The sequence below is a fragment of the Rattus norvegicus genome, chromosome 4, assembly GCF_036323735.1.
Source record: "Rattus norvegicus strain BN/NHsdMcwi chromosome 4, GRCr8, whole genome shotgun sequence".
In the NCBI taxonomy this organism is placed as follows: Eukaryota; Metazoa; Chordata; class Mammalia; order Rodentia; family Muridae; genus Rattus; species Rattus norvegicus.
In genome coordinates this window covers 33,662,224-33,683,121 of record NC_086022.1, presented here as the reverse complement: position 1 = coordinate 33,683,121, position 20,898 = coordinate 33,662,224, and the positions used below count along the sequence as shown (strand labels likewise).

General features: G+C 43.6%; 1 protein-coding gene across 1 annotated transcript in view; it reads right to left on the bottom strand.

Moving 5' to 3' along the window:
* Casd1 (CAS1 domain containing 1) overlaps positions 1-20,898 on the bottom strand; it is a 92,017-nt gene that overhangs the window by 22,700 nt on the left and 48,419 nt on the right. The window contains exons 4-10 of the mRNA NM_001402046.1: positions 13,251-13,295; positions 11,721-11,783; positions 8,524-8,568; positions 7,972-8,095; positions 6,620-6,834; positions 3,440-3,862; positions 2,435-2,524 (exon numbers count right to left, since the gene is read on the bottom strand). Coding sequence (NP_001388975.1) covers positions 2,435-2,524; positions 3,440-3,862; positions 6,620-6,834; positions 7,972-8,095; positions 8,524-8,568; positions 11,721-11,783; positions 13,251-13,295 — 1,005 coding nt within the window. The remainder of the gene's footprint in view (positions 1-2,434; positions 2,525-3,439; positions 3,863-6,619; positions 6,835-7,971; positions 8,096-8,523; positions 8,569-11,720; positions 11,784-13,250; positions 13,296-20,898) is intronic.

Here is a 20,898-nt window from a genome sequence, read left to right as displayed (position 1 = left end):
CCAATTAGACAAGATGGATGAAGCAAAGAAGTGCAGACCGACAGGAGCCGGATGTAGATCGCTCCTGAGAGACACAGCCAGAATACAGCAAATATAGAGGCGAATGCCAGCAGCAAACCACTGAACTGAGAATAGGTCCCCTATTGAAGGAATCAGAGAAAGAACTGGAAGAGCTTGAAGGGACTCGAGACCCCAAAAGTACAACAATGCCAAGCAACCAGAGCTTCCAGGGACTAAGCCACTACCTAAAGACTATACATGGACTGACCCTGGACTCTGACCCCATAGGTAGCAATGAATATCCTAGTAAGAGCACCAGTGGAAGGGGAAGCCCTGGGTCCTGCTAAGACTGAACCCCCAGTGAACTAGTCTATGGGGGGAGGGCGGCAATGGGGGGAGGGTTGGGAGGGGAACACCCATAAGGAAGGGGAGGGGGGAGGGGGATGTTTGCCCGGAAACCGGGAAAGGGAATAACACTCGAAATGTATATAAGAAATACTCAAGTTAATAAAAAAAAAAAAAAAAAAAAAAAAGAAATCTCAGATTAAAAAAAAAAAAAAAAAAAAAAGAATGCTTATACCAATAAGTACCATCAGCCTAGGCTATTTAATAATTCTGTGAGATTTTACCATATTTTCCCTTGTAGCATGAAAACACAGACATATTTTATTTAATATACCACAATTGGACAATTAAAATACTATGGCAGTTAAAGTTTTAACTAACATTAATTTCTCAACTACCCATGAATGACAGCCCCAAATAACTTCTAACCTACATGAACAATGCTTTTCCAGTGAGGATACAGGTAATTTTTAACAACAAAATGTGTATAACAGAAGTGGGACACATAATTAATCATTACAAATGATCTGCTAATGAAAATTATGTTCTTTCAGAACAGAGTCGTTGTTTTTTCATTGTAAATGAGAATGTATTGGGAGGCCGTCTAGGAAGATGCATTAAATGCTGGGTTGGTAAATGAGTATACTAGAATGCCAAATTGCCTTCATCTTTTTACGATGTAATTCCTTTCTGGAATCACTGAATTGAGGAACTTAATCTGCCATTAATTTTTTCCCACCTAATTTCTTAGAAATATCACCACTTAATATGTCAGCAATTAATTACATTTCCAAATGGCACGTTCTTAAAACAAAGCACCCCTCCCCCTATTAACTAAATCTTTATTCATACATCAGAGGTGTTTCCAGGCTCCAACATTCACCTCTTCTTATTTCCCAGAGAATTGAGGTGTTTATGCCATGAGTCCTAAGCCATCTCCCCTGACTGGATTTTCTTCACCGTCTAAGCTTTACTAGCTGCAGCTTAAACTTACAGCTGCAGGGACCATAGAAATCTCAATGCTGCTGCAAGGACACATAGCACAGGTGTGGAATTTCAGAAAGGAGCACATTTCATTCCTTTGCTCTCTGACTTCAAGCAAAGCATCCGTAAAACTCAGAAGTTCAACTGCTTTTAATTTTCTTAGAAAAAATTCAGTAATAATATTTACACTACTAATTGCTATCCTTCAAGCACTTTCTTCTCACTTGAATTTATCAAGTCAAATACTAAATATTTATAGATGAGTTTGGGATAAGCAACAAAACAATAAAACAACTTGGTACTTCACACATTATGAATGCGTTTCTAACTTTGAATTCTAAAACATTTTTCCCGTGAGTCTGCTGTCCACTGTGAAAGCCACGTGACAAGCAGCTGCCAGCTTCACCCACGGAAGCTTGTTCCCACTGGGCGACAGCTGGCCTGTCTTTAAAACAGGGACGACTATAGTCTTCTTAACCCTCCCATAGCCAGGCCAATCCAGACTCTCTTTCCTGGGAAGAAGAAAATGGTGAGGGCAAACATAAGTTTTTAAAATATAAAACTAGCGGGGCCTGGAGCGATGGCTTAGTGATCAGGACACTTGCTGTGCTGAAGAGAACCTGGGTTTGGTGCCCAGCACCTATATCAGGCAGCTCCCAACTGTCTGTCAGTCAGGCTCCTGGGGAGCCAACGTCTCAGGCTTCCACCGGCACTTACACTCATGGACACATATCCAAATGCAGACACACGATGAAAAATAAATCTTCAAAATGTTTCAATATAAAACTAGTTAACCAAAGTTCTTAAAACACAGTGACAAATAGGATATAAATTTGAATTCTTTTGATCGTAAGTAGCCTATTCTAAATCCTTTGCTATTTACAGAGCTTCCTGATACCTTAGCTGTTCAACAAGATGATATAAGATATTGGCTATTTCTATAGTATTAAGGACAAAGACATATAAAATATAAAGTCTCTCTCTCTCTTTTTTTTTTTAAAGAAAATTGACTTGGCTTTTAAAATGGTAGACTTTTGAGAGACTTCGGGGAACAGTTGGGTGAGTGGCTTTCTCTTCGCTCTGAACTTGGCCGCCGAGTACTTACCGTGCTGGCCCCTGAGATGTGATAGATGAGAATCACCAGCTGCATCCAGCCCTTCCATTCATCCGTCTGCTCTCTATTTAACACTTTCGTCTGCATGAGGGAACCAAGATCCATTTGAAAATCTACTGGGAAGTAGTTATTTGGCAAAATACATTAAGAATGTATCACTTTTCTTACAGTATTTAAAGCTAATGTGAAAACCAATGTCAAAGAATCATGGTTGGGGAAAACTACCTCTATTTCTTGCTAAAAGATATAATAAAAATTTTTAAATGTAGATCCAATTTGAAAGACAACTATAATGAGATCTTGAGGACTTCAGGTGATCCTTCTGATTTTGCTTCAAATGACACTAAAACTATAACAAATGTATTTATAGGTATAAAAAATAGCATCCTACAATTTTCTTTACAAAATTGTAGAATTTCAGGATTGAGAAAAGATCTTACAGCCCTCTTATACTTTCGCTGACAGATAATGTTCCATTATTAGAATTTATTTTCCTTAGCACACTCTTACAGGATATGAAGAACTGATTAATCATGTTCATAAAAGAGCTTTTTTTTTTTTTTGGAGAAGAGTTTGGTAATTCAAATAAGAGACCCTTATAGAGAAGTTATGCAAATAATTCTGAATGATGATCACACTTCTAATTTAGGAAACTCAGAGGATCCCAAATAGAAGCCACAGCATTATGTAAGTTCTAATTTTTGTGTACATGTCTGATAAATATATAAATATAAAATATTTGCTTCATATAGAACCATTTCTTAATATAATTATATTTTTACATTTTAATTGACAATGAATACCATCTAGTACTTGAAGGAACCATTCTATTTTTTCTAGCCTTAAGCAAACAAAATAACGTAAGTCGTGACATACGGCACCCTTCTTCCTCCTGTAGGAACATGTTTGTAACTTCTGCCATAAAGCATGACAACAGTTTTTGAAAAGACATTTTGTAGTTCATGGAATAGGATAAACTAATGAAAATGATCTTACCTCTTTTGTGTTTTCATTGTAAAACACTCCCAAAACCAAGATGTAAATAATTGGAATAAAGAATGATGAATGTGTATAAAATTTGTTTTCCTTCATAAACAGGTTTGCACGGTCACACATATAGAAATAAGCCATAATCAGGCCAAGTTTGCAAAAAGACTGTAAAAGTATTTCTAATGAGGACACAGGAGTATTGATGATATTCTTCTTTTCCTCACCACTTTCCAAATCAGGACATGGTTTATTCTTCCGGTGAGCATTACGATGAATTACATAGAAGATTAAATACCCAATAATGGATAAAGTAAAAAAGCAAGCAGCTAGCTTCTGAATGAGAGTAAGAGGTGGCCGAGGCTGACAGCAGGAACCATCCACGGGCTTCAAAATTTTATTACAGTACACGTTCATGAGAATCATTGCACTCTGTGAACACACAGGTTTTATCCTGGTTATTATCTTGTCAGTGATACACTCCCCGTCACATTTCCTCCTTAGACTACTGTGGAGATCTTGACACTGAAACCAAATGTTCTTGTCTGTTTTGCACCCTCCTCCCAGACACACATGTAAATGATGGTATTCCTGCACATGGTAAAAGCTAGTTTGGGCGACTTGAATTTCTTGGATTTTAGTCACAGTAAGAAGTTTATTTTCGAATGTGACCCACGACATACTAAAAAGTGATACCTCCTTCCTACTTAGAATGCACTGATATTGTTCTCTTCTTTTAGAAAATAACAATGAAACAGCAATGAAAAATAGCAAAAACCTCATGGCTCCTAATAGATCAGCTAAAAAACAAAATCCAGAGAGTTGTCAAAGACCAAAGAATTTTAATTAGCAGAATTCCAAAACCATAATAGTTAAGCTGGAGTCCCAGTCTTTGCACGGCAAAATGTTGCAATATAGGTAACAATGAAAAATTAATAACGCTTAGCTAATGATATTGATAATTTGCTTTTTATTTAATTCATAGCTTATAGATAATTTATGAGTATAATATTAAGATATCTGTTGTTATATCAAATGTGTGGAGTGTTCACTATAGTTTGACTGTAACAAACTTATTTTAGGCAAGCTGTTAAGACTCTGTCCAGCTAAAGATTTGGTCAAAATCTAAACTTATGAAAACTACAATTTTCTGCTGGATGTCTGCTGGATGCTGGTGTTATCACTTGAGCATTGTTCTTCAAAGTACTCAATTAACCACTGAAAAAATCCTGTCATCATAGCCCTCAGATTGAGGAAGTTCTTGGGTCGGCATTCTTACAAACCCTCATCTACAGATGTTCTGACAGAGTCCTCAACTGTGTCCTGGAGTCTTCAAAGCCAGTTTGTACATAGAGAACTGGGGTTTACAAATAAAGACATGTTCCTATAGGTGAGGGATGTTTACATGAACCCTAATCCTAAGCCTAATTCTACAGAAAGACAGGACTTTATAGCTACACTGCCTCCATCCAGTTTGTGGTCTAATACAAGTAACATGGGCTCCTTTTTTTTTCTTAAAATTTAAGTTCCTCCTTACAAACACCTTTTCGTTTATAGAATTCCTCACTGGATCTTGCTACAATAAAATAAACAGCCAATGCCAAAAATTTTAAGTGGTTAATGTGATTAATCCCTCTCCCTCTCCCTGTCCTCCCTCTTTCCCCCTTCCCCTCTCTCTATCACCACTGCTATTTTAGAAAGTTAAAAAGTCCAGTGGGGTGAGCTCTCCATTGCTGAAGACACCACACACTTAGGACTCAGAACACCTTGATCTATGACAATGACCGGCATGCCAAGATGTCTGTAAAGGTGTAGGAAGAGCCATTCACATGTTGGTGACAGCCAACAGCTGTCTGACTGAATGTAAAACCCTCTCAACAAAAGGGAAGCCATGGCTGGTACTGAATCCTAGCCAGTTCCAGAGCTAATGAGATCATGGACCTTAAAAAAGAATTTACTATTACTGCTTTGCAAGACCAGCACAATTCCTTACTGAATTCTAAATCTTATCCTTATACCCACAGATAAATATAGCGATAGCCCTTCGTTAAAGAAGCTTCTCTTTATAGCAAACAGAAACCATCACAGAGTGCACAAGTGGACATGATTCAGGGGTGAATGGGTCATAGGGAAGTACAGCCCCAATAGACACGTTTACATCACAGCCCCTACATCTATGGCTAAGGGAACAATGTGGACCAAGGAGTAGGAAGATTGTGAGAGACAGAATAGCAGGAAGTCTGCTGTGAAATACTCGTCTAGAAATGGCTGCATAAACAAGGCTGAACAATGGTAATATCAAGGGACATGTTAACAAGGAAGGGGGAAATTTTATGGGGTCCTAACCCCCAGACAAAGAACTACAGACAATTAGTGACTGCTGGGAGAAGGAGATATAGGTCTTTCCCAGGGATGAGCTCTCTTATAGGTTGTCCACACTGAAACCATATCCACATACATATAAACAAACAAGAAAAGCAAACTTAGTTGTATTTATATATTTGTGTATGTATATATGTCCATACATTTCTATATAATAATAATAATAGTGTAATAATAATAAAGAAAAAGAGGCTATCAACTTTAAAGTGTGGGGATGTGGGAGGGGCTGGAGGATGGGAACCTGCAGGGAAGAGAGGGAAGAAGGAAAGTGATATAATTCTTTTCCAACTAAAGGTATGTTTTTGAAAAGCCCTCTAGATACTGTCTTCTAGTGAGTAAAGTGTTTACTTATGAAGTTTTCTTTCACACTTAACAAAGCTTTTCCATCTGTTACTCTGCTGTTTACCTTGACCAAGGCAATTTAAGAACCAGGAGGTTATAAACATGCTTTCTTTTTTTAATCTTGCAAAGTGCGCTCCTCACCATAGCTGTATCTTGAAGGAGAACAAAGCGGTCCTTTGGGCATGCTAAGAGCTTAGAGGCTTCTTAATGGTGACAGCCACTTTAGATGACATTTCATTTTTCCTACCACAGCTACTGTTACATGGAGTTTTGGAGTATAAGAAATTTCTTACTTAGTGTAGCATCAGTTAGGTGATAGACAGCAATCTTATTTCTCCATGTGCATTTGAAGAGAATGAGTAATTAGTACTGCAGTGAGACAAAAGGATTGACATCCAGGCTCTGACTGGTAGCCTATCAGCAACTGAATCTAGCCTCCTCCCACTGACATACAAGAACACTTACAGTTTCTCTGCTTGATTCAGGAAGGTGTAAGCCATCCAAAGACTCCATGATGGTTTCTTGGGCGATGAGTTTGGAAACACTGAACATCTTGACATTGGACTTGGATGTCCTGGTGCTGCTGTTCAGAATGCTGACTGCAGCTTCGTTGTAGGCGTCTATCTTCTCGTTAGTAATCATTTTTCTATTTTCACTTAAGAGATCTTCATAAACTGGGTCTGCACATTGAAAGTACATTTAAAATAAAGGTCAAACCCTCTTATTGGTAAAAGCATGATCACACACGTTAGATAATCTCCATTTCATAGTTTGTTCTGAAACTAGAGGTGACACCGGATATTGAATAAAATACTTCTACAAAAAGCTGGATGAAGTTGGCAATGTTTTCCTATTTTACATCTGACTTATGAGTCGATATGTCCCTCAAATTTAAAGAACTTTCATCACTTTCCCATGTATATTATGGAGGGGAAATATTTTCATGTTGCAGCATGCCTCACGAATTTAAAATTCTTGATGTCGATTATGACAAATTACAACTGGAGTGTGGAAGAATGTCTAAGGAGCAATAAGCAGTATGCTTTCCCAAGGCTCTCTGCAGTTCTGGGAAGAGTATTCAAATGATCTGGATGTAATCCTCAGGAGCCAAGTCTGCCTGTTCTCATCAATGGTTATATGTTAACTCTCGCTCATTTTCCGAAGAGAAAGGTTAACCATGAGCCTGAGAATTGAACAGAAATGGCACAACAGACTCTCACTCCCTTTCTTGTTCCTTCCAACTTGGAAATAATTTTCAGAGTCTTTGACAAACATATCGAATTGCTAAAATATCCAAGGCATTTCATATTGTGGTGCTTTAAATAATGGGCATTCAATACATTCCTGAAATGAGCTGACTTAATGCGACTTTCACACCCAGGATACACTAGATGGGGTGTCGATTTAAAGACCGGTGTCATTTGCATGTATATTTATTTCTAATGGTTTCAATATTATACAAAGTGTGATTAATATCTATCTTCACTGCTTTCCCTGAGCACAGGAATATACTCTGTAAAAAGTGAAGCAGTTGGAGGTGAATGTATTTGCCTTCAGGGTTTATCTCTTCATTGTATTTTGCAGCCATTCTGCTGCTTGGTGGATATTTTCTATTTATTTTATGCTTGCTGTATTTATTAGTTTGTTCCTTAAATTTAAAAAAGAAAGCAAGTTCCTCCAGTTTATTCTAATCTTGCAAACATCATTTCAAAATTTATTCTCATAAAGCAGTAATTTTGTTTCTTGGAATGTGGTATAATAAAACCTATACCTTAAAATGTATATAAAATGACATTTTTTCATTACTCACTCCTTACCTTGTAAGACCCAATAAACATCACTAGTCTTGGCCAGTTTTTCTAAGAGCGGTGCTATGGAGGTGATATTCATTTTATATTGAGACAGTGCTTCCTCGCTACCATTATGAATCTTGATGGACCACTAAGAAACAGTGAAGGTTAAGCATTGACTTAGCGCTTAGCACAGGAAAGTAACATATATAATACACCTATTTTAACAGGGTAATTTAAACACAATTCTAATTTCAGTCAATACTAGAATAACTTTGGTCAAATTATTTAATGAAATACATGTTCACAATTACAAAAAGGCACGATAAAATAGTTTTTGAATGTATAACACTCAAAAATATAACTCTGGATATAAAATAATACTGAGATTTAATATGAAATTTACTTAGTTCATTCAGGCCCTTTTATTAAAATTCATCAGTCTGGTTAATTATAATTGAAATGGAAATTAAAATGTAAAACAATCAAGAATTCTACTTAATATAAGTTAACTTTTTCTTAGCATGTCCTTAAGAGTGAAACAAAGATCAGTCTGTTAGAATGCAGACAGGAACTTACCGTGGCTGCTCCCGCTACAATCACATGGGGCTTCGAAACCACGTCCTAAAGGAAGAAAAGCCTTATAGCTATGCTATATCCAGGTAGACGACTGAATGTAAGCAACAACAGTCACGTGACTCCTACATGCTCTTGACAAGTGAACTCTAGTTATAGATCCCTTCAAGGCTTACATGGCTATATGGTCACAGTGCATGGCAAGACACTAGTGCAGTTAATCCTCTAGTATTCTCACACACACACACACACACACACACACACACACACACACACGCACATGCACACATACACACACATACACACATACACACACGCACACGCATACGCACAGGAACACTACTGAAATCGAACATGACCTACTATTATTCAGAATTCTGAGTAAATTGCTTAGAGTAAAGCTCCAGTGTATTATGTCAGTCAATTAAGAAGTATTCATGGAAGTCTACAGGGTACACAGTATAAGTGTTAAACAAACTATAGGATCAGTGCCCTAAGGAAACATAATCTGTCAGGAAGGCTAAATCTAACATATATTTAACAAAATATACTGGTGATTACTAAAGACCGCATGTGGGGAAACAAAGGAAAAGTCTCTAGAAAGGCTCACAGCTGCACAAGGCACTACTTCTAACCCAGTGAGCCCATATACTAGCACAAGGAGGTTTGTAACATTGACACAGTGCTGAGTTTTTAGTATCCTCTCTTAAAATGTCTCCTTTCAAAATAGATTCCTACTGCCTTGTGAGACAGGCAGGGGTGATGTTAACTTGTTCAGTAAGGACCATCCAGAAAAACAGTAGGGTATTCCTCAGCCGGACAGGAATAGTCAGAATACCAATAGCCTAACCTAGGAATCCAATGCATCTTTTGCCACTCAGAAGACTTGATGCTCAAACAGTGTGAGGAAACAAAAAATAAGCACCACATTTAATTAATCATGTCACTGACATCAATCTTAATTGATAACTGCTATTTCTTATCATGAAGGTAATCCGTGTTGACCATAGTCCATTTCCCTTCAGCTGGGTAAGACTTTAGTTTATATCACCATACTTCTTTCTTTTTCCTCATCCCCAGGTAGCTTCCTTTCTCGTTCTTCAGAACAGTGGTTCCAAGCCTACCATTCCCTCAGCAGGTCCACTTGCTCTCCTCCAGCAGAGTCTGACCCTTCAACTTTATTCAGAAACAAGAATTGAGACAGCGCATGCGCTCTGCTCTCCCACACGATGCCGCCCGCTTCATCTCCACATTCAGTCGCCTATCTTCCTCTAATAGAAAATGGACTCCATGTCTCAGTCCTAGCCCCAAACTCTTTTCTCGACTTCCCCTTTCATACCTGCAGCTCTGATCCATGTCGCCTCCAAAGTTCCTAATATCAATCCTGTCCTGCTCTGCCTTTCTTCTTCCTTTGACCTCAAAGTACTAACTGATCTTTATTCTTCAAAGCCTGTCTTCCCGGCCTGCCTCATTTTCTGCAACCTCCTCGACTTAAGAGCAAAGGCTTACTTGGATGAATATTCTGTGTTCTGTGCCAGTTTCTCTTTCTCAGGCCTAGGATTCACTTCACCAGGCTTTCGGTTTGGACATAAGCCATCCATTTAAACCGTCGTAGCGCCCGCCCACTAATGAACCCTGAGTTGCCAATCCCAGAGGTTCATTCATCTTACCTAGTTAACATCACATCATGGCCCATCCTCCACTGAAGATGCCTTCTCCCTGCACTGTAACAGCTCAGTCCCTCCACTCCTCCTCCTTCCGCTGCCATTTCTAGATAATTCAATTCCCCGGAAGCTTTCCCCTTTCATCTCTAAATTCTGACATATTCAAGTTTTTCTATGCAAATGCCTTCTAATGACACCTTAATCTATACCAAAACTCATCAAATCAACTAATGTAGCTTCGGCTTGATTTTCGCTCACTTAACAAACCCATCATATGCAGCTGGTTTCTTCACAGGTGAGCTTGCTGTCCTCTCTCTTTTCTGCTGTATCTTGGCATTCTTCTCCTAACTGGTTTCAATAGATGTCTACTACCCTCAAAATTCAAAACATATTCAATCTAATGGCCTTTAGAAAATCCACTCTAAAGTATCTAGAAGCACAGGCAAATAAAGTTAGTGTTGTTTAGACTACATCCTAGTAGGTAGCTATCCTATGCATTATCAAGTCTCCCCCAAATAAAAAGAAGTAAAACCAAAGTGTGATTGATCTCCAGGCACGCTCAGACTGCTGCCGGTCCCCTGAGCAGGCTGCACCTGTTCTCCACTGTGGTCCATACATCTGAACACATGTCTCAAACAAATGAATTTCCAACAGAGGTGAGGTTTCAACATGACCTAAAAAGCTTATCTGTCCCATAGTGTGGTTCAGTTTTAAACAGTTATTGTAAAACAAGGAGGGTGAGTTGGTGTAAAAATGTCATTATGTAAAACATGTCAACACTTCTAAACATTGCTTTATTCATGACAAATGTAAACAGCTTTAGGGAAAAAAAATACAAGCTTCATCTGTACAGCATCGTGGAGACCACTGTAGAGACTGCAAGGCGGACTTAGAAGAGCCTACGAACTTTCTGACATCAAGAACACACTTGCTGTTCAATTTATCTCCACAGATTATGTCATAAAAGCAATGATACATTTTTTTATAAAAGTAAATGCAAGTTAGTTCCTTTTAGTCCCTGGTTATAAATAAGGAAACCTCAGAAAGATGCCAAGAAAACATGTTTTGTTGGAAGATTATTTGTGTTTATTTATCTTTAAGATAGGTACTCACTAAACACCTCAGCCTTGCACCAAATCAATCAATCTCAATTGCTCAATTGATGTCTCTCCTCTCTTCTCTCCCTACTCCAGACACCCCCGCCCCCCAACCAGCACTTGAACTCAGGGTATAATGCATGCTAGGCAAGTTCCTTACCACTGACTTCTATGCCCAGTATGTGACCTCACCTTGACCCTTTTTTCTTGTTGTGTCACCCCAAGTTTGAATTCCCTGTGTGACAGCAGTAAGAGAGGACCTCATACATGGAGAATCTAAGTATTATCTACATGGTGATAACAGGCAGAGATATTTAATAACACTTATTCATCTTAGCCAAGGACCTGAATCAATCTCACACACCTTAGAAAAAAACCAGTTTCTCATTGGCTTGTTAAATTTGGTTACACACCCAAAAGCCTGTTTTCAGATACAGACCTCAGTCCACAACTTGATACACTGTTTCATAGAACCATTAACTTCTGGATGCCAAAGAAAATCCTAGGAGAAGAGTTAGAAATAAAAAAAAAGTAAAAAAAATAAGTACTTTCATTTCCATTATTCAAAATAAGTATTATCACTTTCCTAGAGAGGGTTTGAGAGTAAATTACCAGGTTGTCTAGGACATCTTCACCTGTCATCTCAATTTGGACAAGAAGTTCATGACAGTTCTTCTGTCTCCTCTCTACTTCCCACATTTGAGCAGAACAATCCCTACTCAAATCCGGTAACTGTCCTCAGAATACAGTCCCCTGAACTTGACGGAGTCAGCATGTGCCTCTGCCTGCCCTTCCACTTTCCCTGCTGTGTTCACCTTGCTCCCCAGCTTTTGGCTCGAAGTCAGCTCCTGCAAGGCACCTGTGTGCTCCTGCAAGGCACCCGTGTGCTCTTCCTCCAGAGTTTTTGCACATTTCCAGTCTTTTGCCCACAGTATTTGTGGCTTCATCCCCTGAACCTGGCTCATCCTCCTTACCCTTGAGGTCTTGATGAAAGCACCATTTGGTCACAAGGAAAACCACTGCCCATCCTTCCCTGTGTATAGCCCTTCTGCCCTGCTCTCACTTTGCAGTTATCCTACCCTACTTACATTTGTGCGGGACTACAATGTCCTATAACTTCTTTAGGCTAAGGACATTCTTTCTTGTATCTATACAGAAAATTTACATATATTCTTAAGTATCTGTCATTAATAATTTATTTTATATTAAATTACATAGCAAACCACAATAAAGCTACTATGCTGCCTGCTTTCAAGCATTTCTGGTGTCTGGAGGCAAGGTCTTCCTCCTGTGCCCTGGCTATCTGTGATTACTGCATCCCTGTACGTTTGGGATCACACGCACGAGCCACTAAACTGGCTTCCCGAGTTTCCTGATGCTTATATTTTGAAACAGATTCGCTCTATTTTCAAAGCTCAGTGTGGCAAAATACATTTTCTAAAAGTGAAAGTGATGATTTTGGGTACACACTGTCTCTGACTTTTCTTTACTGACCCATTTAAAGGTGAGCTCTGACAGTCTCTCTGAAGCTGGGTAGGTCTGACTCTCAACTCTTATAGACTATGATAGAGACAAAGGCCTGTAATTTTTCTTCTTTTATTAACAAATGTTTCTTTTTCCTATGTAAAACATCGTGATTAGTTTCCCCTTCCTTTACTCCTCTCAGGTCCTCCTTGCCTCCCTACACACGTTCTTGAACAGACATTAATCCTGAACTCACACTGGTTTCAAATTACTATACAAGATTATTGCTTCCTGGACAAAATTTTGAGAGCCCAATATTTTCTGTTATTTCATAAAAAGTTTTCATAGACATTAACCCTACTACTTCGCTCTCTAGATATACTAAAAAAGAGTGCACTGAAATCTATTTATTATAGATACAATGTACAGAGTATTAGCTGATCTACAAATAAATTTACCTTTGAATATAACTTCAACATTTGATTTATTAGCAAAACTAACTTACCACTTTAAGGGATGCAACTTTGTCTTCAAAAGGAATGTTTTCATGCTGTGTAGGAAGGAGGCAACAGAGAAGCTTTAGTCCATAAGTGTTTCTGTGGTATAAATTCATCATCTTGCTATCTTTCCAGTGACATTTTTTCTTATATATAGAACTTTCCCCTACATTAAGTTAATAAAGATATTCTTTTTTTCAAAAAGTTTCAAAGTTTTGACCATTTGAAATTCACCTAAAAATTATTTTATTTGATGATGAATGTTACCAAGTGCTTCAGCAAAGTTAATAAACAGACCTGCCTACACTCAGGACTCTTCAGTAGTATGTGCATGTGGATAAGCTTGTGTGTATGTGTGTGTGTGTGTGTGTGTGTGTGTGTGTAAGAGAGAGAGGAGAGAGAGAGAGCATATGTGTGCACATGTATGTGTATGTGTGTGTGGGTGTGCATGGGTGCGTATCTTTTTAGAACTCCCTGTTTTAGTAATTTGGTTTCTTTGTTTAGCCTACTCCATCACTGTGTTACCTTTATGACAACAGTTAAGATAAATGTTTATATTATAGAACAGATCCTTATTCTGAAGATATGCTGGAGTTACTGATACCTTTCCTCATAAAATGTAAGATAAATCCACTGGTTGCACAACACATTCTGTTAGACTTTACAGGAGTTATATTGAACCTATGGGCCAATCTGGGTTTAACTGACTTCTTTACAATGTTGAGTTATTTTACCAAGGACATATCTACTACTGAGTCCCATCACTTTAAACTGTCTTTCAGCAAAGTTTTGCCTAGTTCTTGTGCATACAGAAACACCATCTTTACTGGTTGCCCTTTGGCCCCCCACCCACCCCTTTTTTGTAGCTCAGTAAAACTTTAAAAGTTTTGGTTTTGTATTACTATGGCAGAGACTGTAATTGGATTTTAACCTTTATTTTAGTTGTGCATATAATGTTCATGTTTACATGTCCACCTTCTGACGAGCTACCCTCCCTGACAAGAACATAGTTGCATCATGCAGGCTCCTGAGTCTTCTTGTCTCCAGACCTTCATCTTTACAGTTTTCAACTAGTCTAATAAAATGAGGAAGAGGAACAGCAGCAATGAACACCATTTATTCTCTCCTGATTTCAATGAAGATGTGTCTAACATTTCATTAAGAAATTTTCTGTAGGCTTCTGGAACTTTTATCAAGTTAAGCTCCAACATAAATGGCCTAACAGAGAAAGAATGACACCAGTTTCCTGACACAATTGAGACATGCTTGCTAATGGAGTGATATGTGATTAAAAAAAGCCACACATGTTCCAAGTGTGATCCAATCAACTCTCACAGTTACCCTCTACCAAACACAAGGCTATAGAGTCGGGATGGCAACAGATTAGCCATGTTGGTTAGTTTCATTTGCTTGGCCCTCCTTAATTGAGAGCAATGGGATAAATCTGCACTAATTTGTCATTGTTTTGTTATGTTAATCTTCACTAATCTTAATGTAAAGGGTAACATCACAATTTCTCCATCTTCTCAGTGATTGGACCATTTGTCATTAGAAAATAACTTTCTGAGGTGATAATGCTTTTACCTCAGTATCTATTTTGTCCTATATTAATATAGCTTCCTTTTCTTCAGCAGGAATTTGCTCTTTTTTGTAACTAATACCTTCATGGTTTTTTTTATTTTCATTTTGGGGATACTTTACTAAGCAGGTCCCCATTGTCGCTGAGCTCACAACTCCTTAGGTCTCCTCTGTCCCTCAGCTCACACCTCCTTAGGTCCACTCTGTCCCTCAGCTCACACCTCCTTAGGTCCCCTCTGTCCCTCAGCTCACACCACCTAAGGCCCGCTCTGTCCCTCAGAGCACACGTCCTTAGTCAACTCTGTCCCTCAGCTCCACCTCCTGGGGCCCCTCTGTCCCTCAGCTAACACCTCCTGGGTCCCCATTGTCCCTCAGCTCACACCTCCTTAGGTACCCTCTTTTCCTCAGATCACACTACTTAGGTCCCCACTCCCCTCAGCTCACACCCCCTTAGGTCCCCTTTGTCCTTCAGCTCACACCTCCTGGGTCCCCACTGTCCCTCAGCTCATACATCCTTAGGTCCCTTCTGTCCCTCAGCTCACACCTCCGTAGGTCCCCTCTGTCCCTCAGCTCACACCTCCTTAGTACCCCTCTATCCCTCAGCTCACACCTCCTTAGGTCCCCTCTGTCCCTCAGCTCACACCTCCTAAGGTCCCTCTGTCCCTCAGCTCACACCTCTCTGGGTCCCCACTCTCCCTCAGCACACACCTCCTTACGTCCCCTCTGTCCCTCAGTTCACACCTCCTTAGTTGCCTTCTGTCCCTCAGCTCACACCTCCTTAGTACCCCTCTATCCCTCAGCTCACACCTCCTTAGGTCCCCTCTGTCCCTCAGCTCACACTTCCTATGGTTCCTCTGTCAGTCAGCTCTAACTCTCTATGTCCCCACTGTCCCTCAGCTCACACCCACTAAGGTCCCTCTGTCCCTCACCTCACACCTCCTTAGGTCCCCAATGTCCCTCAGCTCACACCTCCTTAGGTCCCCTCTGTGCCTCAGTTCACACTTCCTGGGTCCCCTCTTTCCCTCAGCTCACACCACCTTAGGTCCCCACAGTCCCTCAGCTCATACTTCCTTAGGTTCCCACTGACCCTCAGCTCACAACTCCTTTGGTCCCCTCTGTCCCTCACCTCACACCTCCTTAGTTCCCTTCTGTCCCTCAGCTCACACCTCCTTAGGTCCCTATGTCCCTCAGCTCACACCACCTTAGGTCCCTATGTCCCTCAGTTCACACCTCCTTAGGTCCCCTCTATCCCTCAGCTCACACCTCCTTAGGTCCCCTCTGTCCCTCAGCTCAAACCTCCTTAGGTCGCTTCTGTCCCTCAGCTCACACCTCCCTAGGTCCCCTCTGTCCCTCAGCTCACACCTCCTGGGTCGCCTCTGTCCCTCAGGTCACATCTCCTGGGTCCCCACTGTCCCTCAGCTAACACCTCCCTATGTCCCCTCTGTTCCTCAGCTCACACTTCCTTAGGTCCCCTCTGTCCCTCACCTCACACCTCCTTAGGTCCCCTCTGTCCCTCAGTTCACACCTCCTTAGTTCCCTAATGTCCCTCAGCTCACACATCCTTTGTTCCCCTCTGTCCGTCAGCTCACACCTCCTTATGTCGCCACTGTACCTCAGCTCACACCTCCTTAGTACCCCTCTATCCCTCAGCTCACACCTCCTTAGGTTCCCTCTGTCCCTCAGCTCACACCTCCTAAGGTCCCTCTGTCCCTCAGCTCACACAACTCTGGGTCCCCACTCTCCCGCAGCACACACCTCCTTATGTCCCCTCTGTCCCTCAGTTCACACCTCCTTAGTTCCCTTCTGTCCCTCAGCTCACATCTCCTTTGGTCCCCTCTGTCCCTCAGCACAAACCTCCTTATGTCCGCACTGTCCCTCAGCTCACACCTCCTTAGTACCCCTCTATCCCTCAGCTCACACCTCCTTAGTACCCCTCTATCCCTCAGATCACACCTCCTTAGGTCCCCTCTGTCCCTCAGCTCACACCTCCTATGGTCCCTCTGTCAGACAGCTCTAACTCTCTATGTCCCCACTGTCCCTCAGCTCACACCCCCTAAGGTCCCTCTGTCCCTCAGCTCACACCTCCTTAGGTCCCTACTGTCCCTCAGCTCACACCTCCTTAGGTCCCCTCTGTGCCTCAGTTCACACTTCCTGGGTCCCCTCTTTCCCTCAGCTCACACCGACTTAGGTCCCCACTGTCCCTCAGCTCATACTTCCTTAGGTTCCCACTGTCCCTCAGCTCACAACTCCTTAGGTCCCCTCTGTCCCTCACCTCACACCTCCTTAGTTCCCTTCTGTCCCTCAGCTCACACCTCCTTAGGTCCCTATGTCCCTCAGCTCACACCTGCTTAGGTCCCTATGTCCCTCAGTTCACACCTCCTTAGGACCCCTCTATCCCTCAGCTCACACCTCCTTAGGTCCCCTCTGTCCCTCAGCTCACACCTCCTTAGGTCCCCTCTGTCCCTCAGCTCACACCTCCGGGGTCCCCACTGTCCCTCAGCTCACATCTCCTGGGTCCCGACTGTCCCTCAGCTAACACCTCCCTATGTCCCCTCTGTCCCTCAGCTCACACTTCCTTAGGTCCCCTCTGTCCCTCACCTCACACCTCCTTAGGTCCCCTCTGTCCCTCAGCTCACACCTCCTTAGTTCCCTTCTGTCCCTCACCTCACACCTCCTTTGTTCCCCTCTGTCCGTCAGCTCACACCTCCTTATGTCCCCACTGTACCTCAGCTCACACCTCCTTAGTACCCCTCTATCCCTCAGCTCACACCTCCTTAGGTCCCCTCTGTCCCTCAGCTCACACCTCCTAAGGTCCCTCTACCCTCAGCTCACAACTCTCTAGGTCCACACTGTCCCTCAGCTCACACCTCCTTAGGTCCCATCTATCCCTCAGCTCACACCTCCTTAGGTCCCCTCAGTCCCTCAGCTCACACCTCCTTAGTACCCCTCAATCCCTCAGCTCACACCTCCTTAAGTCCCCTCTGTCCCTCAGCTCACACCTCCTTATGTCCCCTCTGTCCCTCATTTCACACCTCTCTGTGTCACCACTTTCCTTCAGCTCACACCTCCTTAAGTCCCCAATGTCCCTCAGCTCATACCTCCTTAGGTTCCCACTGTCCCTCAGCTCACACCTCCATAGGTCCCCACTGTCCCTCAGCTCATACCTCCTTAGCTCCCCACTGTCCCTAAGCTCATACCACCTTAGGTCCCCACTGTCCCTCAGCTCATACCTCCTTAGGTCCCCTCTGTCCCTCAGCTCACACCTCCTTAGGTCCCCTCTGTCCCTCAGTTCACACCTCCTTAAGTCCCGTCTGTCCCTCAGCTCACTGATCCTTAATCCCCATTGTCCCTCAGCTCACACCTCCTTAGGTCCCCTCTGTCCCTCAGGTCACACCTCCATAGGTCCACTCTGTCCCTCAGCTCACACCTCCTTAGGGCCCTACTGTCCCTCAGCTCACACCTCCCTAGGTCCCCTCTGTCCCTCAGCTCACACCTCCTTTGGTCCCGTCTGTCCCTCAGCTCACACCTCCTTATGTCCCCACTGTACCTCAGCTCACACCTGCTTACTACCCCTCTATCCCTCAGCTCACACCTCCTTAGGTCCCCTCTGTCCGTCAGCTCACACCTCCTTATGTCGCCACTGTACCTCAGCTCACACCTCCTTAGTACCCCTCTATCCCTCAGCTCACACCTCCTTAGGTCCCCTCTGTCCCTCAGCTCACACCTCCTAAGGTCCCTCTACCCTCAGCTCACAACTCTCTAGGTCCACACTGTCCCTCAGCTCACACGTCCTTAGGTCCCATCTATCCCTCAGCTCACACCTCCTTAGTACCCCTCAGTCCCTCAGCTCACACCTCCTTAGTACCCCTCAATCCCTCAGCTCACACCTCCTTAAGTCCCCTCTCTCCCTCAGCTCACACCTCCTTATGTCCCCTCTGTCCCTCATTTCACACCTCTCTGTGTCACCACTTTCCTTCAGCTCACACCTCCTTAAGTCCCCACTGTCCCTAAGCTCATACCACCTTAGGTCCCCATTGTCCCTCAGCTCATACCTCCTTAGGTCCCCTCTGTCCCTCAGCTCACACCTCCTTAGGTCCCCTCTGTCCCTCAGTTCACACCTCCTTAAGTCCCGTCTGTCCCTCAGCTCACTGATCCTTAATCCCCACTGTCCCTCAGCTCACAACTCCTTAGGTCCCCTCTGTCCCTCAGGTCACACCACCATAGGTCCACTCTGTCCCTCAGCTCACACCTCCTTAGGGCCCTACTGTCCCTCAGCTCACACCTCCCTAGGTCCCCTCTGTCCCTCAGCTCACACCTCCTGGGTCCCCTCTGTCCCTCAGCTCACATCTCCTGGGTCCCCACTGTCCCTCAGCTCACACCTCACTATGTCCCCTCTGTCCCTCAGCTCACACTTCCTTAGGTCCCCTCTGTCCCTAAGTTCACACCTCCTTAGTTCCCTTCTGTCCCTCAGCTCACACCTCCTTAGTTCCCTTCTGTCCCTCAGCTCACACCTCTTTGGTCCCCTCTGTTCCTCAGCTCACACCTCCTTATGTCCCCACTGTACCTCAGCTCACACCTCCTTAGTTCCCCTCTATCCCTCAGCTCACACTTCCTTAGGTCCCCTCTGTCCCTCAGCTCACACCTACTAAGGTCCCTCTGTCCCACAGCTCACAACTCTCTCGGTCCCCACTGTCCCTCAGCTCACACCTCCATAGGTCCCCACTGTCCCTCAGCTCAAACCTTCTTAATCCTCCTCTATCCCTCAGCTTACACCTCCTTAGGTCCCATCTATCCCTCAGCTCACACCTCCTTAGGTCCCTTCTGTCCCTCAGCTCACACCTCATTAGTACCCCTCTATCACTCAGCTCACACCTCCTTAGGTCCCCACTGACCCTCAGCTCACACCTCCTAAGGTCCCTCTGTCCCTCAGCTCACACCTCCTTTGGTCCCCTCTGTCGCTCAGCTCACACCTCCTTGATCCCCACTGTACCTCAGCTCACACCTCCTTAGTACCCCTCTATCCCTCAGCTCACACCTTCTTAGGTCCCCTCTGTCCCTCCGCTCACACCTCCTAAGGTCCCTCTGTCCCTCAGCTCACAACTCTCTAGGTCCCCACTGTACCTCAGCTCACACTTCCTTAGGTCCCCACTGTCCCTCAGCTCACAGCTCCTTAATCCCCCTCTATCCCTCAGCTTACACCTCCTTAGGTCCCATCTATCCCTCCACTCACACCTCCTTAGGTCCCCTCTGTCCCTCAGCTCACACCTCCTTCGGTCCCTATATCCCTCAGCTCACACCTCCTTAGGTCCCCTCTATCCCTCAGCTCACACCTCCTTAGATCCCTTCTTTCCCTCAGCTTACACCTCCTTAGTACCCCTCTATCCCTCAGCTCACACCTCCTTAGGTCCCCTCTGTCCCTCAGCTCACACCTCCTAAGGTCCCTCTGTCCCTCAGCTCACACCTCTTAGGTCCCTTCTGTCCCTCAGCTCACACCTCCTTAGGTCCCTCTGTGCCTCAGTTCACACCGCCCTGGGTCCCCTCTTTCCCTCAGCTCACACCGCCTTACGTCCCCATTGTCCCTCAGCTCATACTTCCTTAGGTTCCCACTGTGCCTCAGCTACATCTCCTTAAGTCCCCACTGTCCCTCAGCTCATACCTCCTTAGGTCCCCACTGTCCCTCACCTCCTACCTCCTGTGGTCCCCAATGTCCCTCAGCTCACACCTCCGTAGGTCCCCTCTGTTCCTCAGTTCACACCTCCTTATGTCCCCTCTGTCCCTCAGCTCACACATCCTTAGGTCCCCACTGTCCCTCAGCTCACACCTCCTTAGGTCCCCTCTGTCCCTCAGCTCACACCTCCTGGGTCCCCTCTGTCCCTCAGCTCATATCTCCTGGGTCCCCACTGTCCCTCAGCTCACACCTCCCTTTGTCCCCTCTGTCCCTCAGCTCACACGTCCTTAGGTCCCCTCTGTCCCTAAGCTCACACCTCCTTAGGTCCCCTCTGTCCCTCACCTCACACCTCCTTATTTCCCTTCTGTCCCTCAGCTCACACCTCCTTTGGTCCCGTCTGTCCCTCAGCT